This window comes from Sipha flava, unplaced genomic scaffold (assembly GCF_003268045.1).
Source record: "Sipha flava isolate LNK unplaced genomic scaffold, YSA_version1 522_pilon_pilon, whole genome shotgun sequence".
NCBI lineage: Eukaryota > Metazoa > Arthropoda > Insecta > Hemiptera > Aphididae > Sipha > Sipha flava.
In genome coordinates this window covers 74,449-81,869 of record NW_020273480.1, presented here as the reverse complement: position 1 = coordinate 81,869, position 7,421 = coordinate 74,449, and the positions used below count along the sequence as shown (strand labels likewise).

Sequence of the window (7,421 nt, the reverse complement as noted above, 5' to 3'; positions counted from 1 at the left end):
TTACCTTGTACAACATAATTTCCCGAAAATAAGCTTATCACATTTATAAAAGCACACTAAAATTTCTTTTTACACATTGAGCTTGTATGGATAACAAATTTGTGCATTAAAAAAAAAAAAAATGTCTACACTCTTTTGTCATATTTACAAAGAAAATAGATTTATTTTTTATCCATTTACCTTTAAACTTTTATATTATCAATTAGAAACATAAACACACATACGGACAAAAATATATGTACATATCATGTATGTATGTGTGATTGTGTTATGTAAATAAAGTTAACATTGGAGGTATATTTTTTGAGATCAAAGGCACTGGCATGTTCATTTATACATTATACATTATGATAAATGAAAAAAAAATTATATAAATATATAAATATATATTCAACATTAAACATTTTTGTTTCACAGCAATGAAAAATAGTAAATAAACTGTCATATGAAAATATTTTAATAGAAATAATTATGGCACAAAAAGTAAAATAATTTTTTTCTTTTAATAATCTCATTTAATTTGGCTAAATTTACACTGAAAATAAACAAAAGTGTTTGGCAAATACTTTCTACTGATTTCTCTTTATATATAATTAATAACAAAATAATAATAATATTAATAATAATAATAAAAATAAAAATAATTATCATAATAAAAATAATAAAATAAAATTATCATCCAAAATTTCAAAGACAATCAGTCTTTATTACTCAGCACTTTGATAATGTGTATTTATGAGATATTTATATTATGAGTTTTTTTTTTTTTATATATATATAATTATATAAACATAACAATATTAGAACAAAATGCAGATGAAACATATCACTGAGTAAGTAAATGGTGATTATCCTTGAATATGAACAGAGTATCTTTAAAATTTTTGTTATTTCAACAAATTGTTTGGACAATATATTTTTTTACGTATATGTGGGCTACAAAATATTAAACATTTTCTTAATATTATAAATATATATATATTTTTTTTTTGTTTATTTAATTTCATTTTTTGATGAGCAAACATATTTACAAAACCTAATGATAAAAAAGTTAAATTACAATTTTTGATTACAGCTAACAAAACTTGGCATTTCGCTTAAGCCTCGCCAACACACTCAAATTGTAAATGTAAATGTGTCTAATATATATATTATGCATAATTTCAACATTATAATATCTAAATAACAATATGTTCAGCAATCACACAAACTTTATACCTATAATAAATATTAGACTATTAACAAACTTATATATTTTAAAATTGTATTTATACATACATACATACAAATAAATATATAAAACAATATATTTAAATAATATACACATACACATGCATAATAGTAAATCTACCACAACAAAAGTATGTATAGAATATATAAAAACAGCTGTTACTTTTAAACGAACACAATATTTTTTTATACATGTACATAAGTTATATTTAGTAATATTAATTTAAAATTATTTAGACATTTGTAAATCTTAAGTTTTGTTAAAATTATAATAATAAAAACTAACATGAATTAACTGGGCAACATAACAAAAACATTTTCGTGGACTAATAAGCTTCCTTCTGAACACATAATCGTTTCAACTAAAACAAAACAAAAAGATACATACAAATAAATAATAAAAATAAAAATAAACAACAAAATTTGATTGCAACACATCGATTAAAAAAGTCGTATGTTCGTGTCGATAAACGTGCGCGTGCACCGGTAATTCAACGGTAACCTAACGATTCGTTTTGTCGCGTATTAGGTTAGCTGTAAGCTGTAACCATACAGAACCCTAATAACAATAATAATAATAATAATAATAATATGACAAAATATACACAATAATCATCATGTTTCTACCAGAATTTTCATCGTCTTAGAGTTGACGATGTCGTCAAGAAACGAAAGACGTCGCCGACGAACAAAACGTTCGGCCGCAAGATCCATCGTTTCGAGCGTTTCGCACCGTTCCGTTTAAACGGTCGACCGGTTGGTAATGCGCACCACCGAACGTACGGGAATGTAAGAAATCCTTTATCGTAGGCATTTTATCGAAACGTTTTAATGTTAAACCGCAGTCACATCATTACGCTCTACACTGGAATAGGCAGAGCGCAACGTGAAAACGAAACAAAATCAATCGGAAACGAAACGGGGGAAAACATCGGAACGCCTCTCCTGCACCCGAAGGAATATTAGTTACGTCTCATATTATTATCGTGTACAACGTTTGCGGTGTATCACATCACATGGATATGAAGTACGGGCACGTCATCGACAAGAGGAGGACCGTTATTACGCGGAGTGGTGCGCGGCTGAAGCGGGCGTGCACGTCGGCTGCGATCAACTCCTCGACCTATGAACTGTCGATTAATAACGCTAAATTCTTTAAAAATTAACGCCAATTAAAACGACTAAAATATTCACGCCCTAATTGCATGTTCCTTAATCGATGTTATTGCTATATTATTATTATTATTATTATTATTATTATTATTATTCTCTCATTGACGTAGGTATACCGCATGTTATACTTAAACATAAATATATGTACGCGCGCGCGCGCGCACACACACGATAAATACGTGTGTGTGTGAGTGCGTGTTTACTGCCGTGAAATCGGCACACGTCAAGCGAAAGAAAAAAAAGAAAATACGATGACGAACAAAATATGCGGGGCGGTGGCGTCGTCATCGACGCTGATACGATCGGATGAGACTTGCTCGGCACCGCTAACGAAGCCGAGGGCGATCGTAGCAGGGCCGAGAAGGCGTTCCCCGACCGTAAAAACCCGGACACGAAAATGGAAGCATTTTAATAACAGAAATGTACCAAGCAACACCTTCTGGAAGGAACGGGCCGACGAGATAATGGAAAACAAAGAAAGAAAGAATAAAGCAAGAGAGTGAACGAGAGAGAGAGAGAGAGAGAGAGAGAGAGAGAGAGAAAGAAGGGGAAGAGTGAAAGGAGAAAGAAGTATATAGTATTGAAATTCACGACCTCATTTAATAAAGGCGCCACGTTGAGATAGTAACGAATACGAGTCAGGTCGAAGGAGAGAGGGCGATAAATGCCATGGTCGCTCGTCACGGCGGTTCCGGAAAGGGTGGCAGAAGGAAAGGTGGATTGGGGCGAACACGCCGATCGGTAGAAACGAAAACTTTTCATAATTTCTATCGGGTATATATAGATGACTCGACAGTTGCGATTCTTTAAAACATTGGTATGTATATACAACAACAATGATTAGTTATCTCACGTAATAAATACATGACAAAACAATAGAACACGCAGGGACCGAGGAAATTCGAGCGAAGTCGATCCGTGACCGTGCACGTCGACCACCAGGAGCCGTAACTTGTAAAGTAAAATAATTGACATTCATACGAATCCAGTGTTGTGTTCGCGCAGAACGGTCGGGGTTTTCTTTTCTCGAGCGGGGGCTACAGGGACACGGGTGGAACGGTACTCAGCGGTGGGTACACACGTTACGGGGGTGGTATTCTCGAATTACAAAAACATTAGCCGGCAATATTTGTCAGCGCTCCGGTTGCACGCGTCGTTGGCCGGCGCACGGCACGCAATCTTGATACTATAACATAATAATACTGGCAGTGCACACGTGTCAGCACACCGAAAGTCGATACAATATTACTGTAATACGAAAAGAAGGATGATGAGACACGAACGAGGAGGAAGAGATAATGAGAAGAAGACGCACAATGTCCACCAGAGTACACATCATCGTGTCGAGCTAAAATTTATTAGAATTTTTCTCACCCACCGCTTTCTCATCCTCACGCGATCCCTTCCCTAGTCGTTTTCTTTTTACGTCTTGTGCACTAATATTTATATATATACAACACGCGTAAGTGCACAAATGGCGAAACAAGCTCGAAATACATTTTTTTTTCGTACTGGCGGACAACAATTTATTAGAGTACTACGGTGCGTGCATTGATCGACAGCCAAAACAGGTGTATAATAATAATTCACCACGCGCGCCCTTCATTTCCTAGCGTCCTGCGGCGGTGTCTACTTAAGTTCCGAGGGACTTAGACTACGAGGAAAACCCGAGCATAGGAGATGGAAAAAGTCCGAATTCCGAGTAAAAACATCTGGTAATTTGTAGCTACGACGAAGTTTTTTTGCCATGCTCGGAGAAAAAGATACGTAATGGAAAAAATATAAACCAAACTTATTTTTTATGAATACATGTATTATTACATCCGATAATATATATATATATATATATATTAATGTGAAAGCGTGCGGATAAGCTGACGGCTGCAGAATTTAAAAAAATTATTAATCACACGACACGATCGACACGAAAGTTGACAATATGTTTTCAATGACACACACCTATTACATATTCAATGGACCCAGTGGTGTCCGGAGGTAAACGACGATTGATCGTGGCTGACGGACGCCAATGTCTGCGTAGTGGTCACCGACGGTTGCGGTTGTATCGGCGGATTGAAGTTGTTGAAGTCTAAGCAGCCGCCTAAACTGACTTCATGTTTAATCACTTCGTCAACATTACATTCCGGCGGAAAGTTATCCAAGTTGATGTTGAGCTCATCGTACGACAAGTGTGATGAACCCATTATTTGACCGACCACAGTGGCTGACATGTTGTCGTCTTGTTGGTCGTCCAACATGTTTTCGAACGATATACATTCCTGTGAAGATGAATAAAAAATTAAGAATACGTTAAGATCAGCAAATTTCGAATCGGTAGTAGAGTGTGCATATTAGGGAAATATATAAGACTGGAAGTACAAGTGAGGTGTCTTTATGACATTTTACTGAATCTGTGAGTACAACCCTGTACATGTGTTACCGGTGAACGCATAGTATGCATTATCATATTTATGTCATTCATTAATATTTTCTATAATCGAACGAATGAGTTACTATCGCATAGAGTGAAAGTTTAAGTTATATTTAATACACACAACATTGGTATTTATTAATTATAAACATTTTTCATATGATATTAACTTTTATTTTATTATTTTTGAATATTTCATAGAATATATAGTATATATTTATTATTTATATACGTTTCAACTTTTTATTTTCAATAATTTCATTTAGTTTTAATCATGAAATTATTAAAACCTCATATTCATCCAAATTATGTATGAAAATGTAAAAACATATTATGGATATTTGAAGTATGTGAGTTATATAAGAAAGAAAACCAAAATTTTTTATTTCAATAGATTACAATGGGTATAAATATATTTTTAGGACATCTTTCATCGTTTCAAGATGCAATTAGATATAATTCGATATAAATTCGATATAAATCGTTTGTTCAAATGTATACTTTTTTCACCTAATAATATAATCAACAATCTATTTAAACAATATAGATTACTTTAGGAAATACTTTAGGAATACGTTAGGTTCTCAATCTCAGAGGATCCGCTCCCTAGGCAAGCGTGACAATATTTTAAGGGAAGCCTGAACATTTTTAAAAACCATAAAATCTTAAAATGTTATTTTCGATTATTTTTACTTTATCGAGTTTTATTGAGTAATTACGTTATCTTCCATTTACACACAATCATTCTTTCATGCGCACTATCACTGTTGTCGCCAAATATATAAATCTAATTAAACCTAAACAGTGCTAACTCTTGCGTTAATTTAAATTCTATAGTAATAAGTTTAAAATTGAATATTTGGAAAAGTTAATATAATATTATAATACATTTATTTTAAAAATTTGAAATTTTATTTATATTGTTTTCCTCTAAAAATAAATTCATTAAAATTTAATGACATTTTGATTATTTAATAATTAGATAGTAAAATCATTATACGTCAATATTTTAGTGGTGAGGGGAATGTGACCTCATACAATAGTAAGAGTAATAGTGTTGTAAGTTTTGTCGTAATTATATACTGTTGTCTTAAACAAATTAACAAAAAAAATTTAAAAAAAGAAGTTTTAAATATTTAATTGTACAAGTATAAAATTAGTTTATTATACATGGTAAGCAACGATTACACGAACTTACGGTACTATATAAGTATTTCAAATCGTATCAATGATTATGATTTAATAGTAAATTATCGCTTCGGTATATTGAATAGTGTGGCAAAGGGAAAACGGTAATTTGAGTGTCATAGAAGTACGCGATTTACTCGGTGATTTCGAGGGTTTTTTTCAGCATGACGGTTCTACGTGCGACACAAATCACTGGAAACGGATCGTTACCGTCTTTGAGAATATAATATGGTACACACGATATATACGAGTAATTCAGATGTAGTATTCTAACGTGAACAGATCATAATCGATCCAATGGTACGACAGGGGTAACGAAAAAAACAAATTAATACATATTTTGCACTTTTCGTTAAGCTTGAATACTTAAGAACGATTTTTTCAAGTTTTCGATTCCATGTTTCGAAATTATTCCGAAAACAAAGTGAAACGTTAGAATAAATGTGATTTTCAGTGGAACCCCAATCAGCCGTCAACGGTCGACACATAAACACACCTGTTTGATATAAGAAGTATTGTCAAGTTGGCTGAGGCTGATGCACGAACACCCGTGGTAACCATGAACGGGGCACGACTGAATCGTCAGGCTGCAATAGGGTGGCGGGGGCGGGCGGTTGTTCAAGAACACATCTCCGTAGCTCTCGAGCGGCTGTGTCTGCTGCTGCTGCTGCGGCTGTAGCGGTTGAGAGAGCCGTACGGTTTGCGCTAGAGATCCGGCCAGCAAGTCGGCTTGGCCCTGTTCAGCCACCGAGTCCAGCCCGTAGTCGGTCGTGCTGATCTGCTCGCTGAATATCGGCGACAAACGGCCGGTGGATGAGGCGTTCGACGACGCCCGGGCTCTAAAGTCCGGACTGTAAGTATACAAGGATACGACATTTAATACAGCTACTATCACGCACAGGTAAAACTAGTCAACAAATCCACCCCTTCCCCCACGTGGACTGACTGACGTGCTCGGACTACTTCAGAACTACCCAAGAGGTAGTACCTACATGTAAATTCTTCCAAGCTTATCAATACTTTGTTTAAATCAGTAAAAACTAGCTACAGCGACAGTTGAGATGCCAACAAGTATTGGTTGATTTGAAAATACATTCAAATTTTAATTTTAAAACAATATTAACATAAAAATGTTTAAAAAAAAACTTACAGCGTCCATTTTACTGTATAAATAATCTATTATTTTTTTTTTGCGATATCCTTTTATTAGTATCTCGAAAATTATAATGCAATAACGAAGTTATTACAGACTCAGGAGAGTTTACAAGTCATTGAAGTACGCGAAGAGTTTACAATCTCCAGTTTTCGTATCACGTATGATTTTACCAACCCTCACACCACTGGAGACGTATTTATATATATGTACGCACACGTGACTTACGCGTATACTCATTTACTA

General features: G+C 34.2%; 1 protein-coding gene across 1 annotated transcript in view; it reads right to left on the bottom strand.

Annotated features, from left to right (window-relative positions):
* Nucleotides 1-1,474: 1,474 nt before the first annotated feature.
* LOC112690833 (forkhead box protein O) overlaps nt 1,475-7,421 on the bottom strand; it is a gene marked incomplete at its 5' end in the record, with an annotated part of 45,726 nt that continues 39,779 nt past the window's right edge. The window contains 3 exon segments of the mRNA XM_025564928.1: nt 1,475-1,592; nt 4,363-4,682; nt 6,519-6,873. Coding sequence (XP_025420713.1) covers nt 4,374-4,682; nt 6,519-6,873 — 664 coding nt within the window. The 3' untranslated portion in view covers nt 1,475-1,592; nt 4,363-4,373.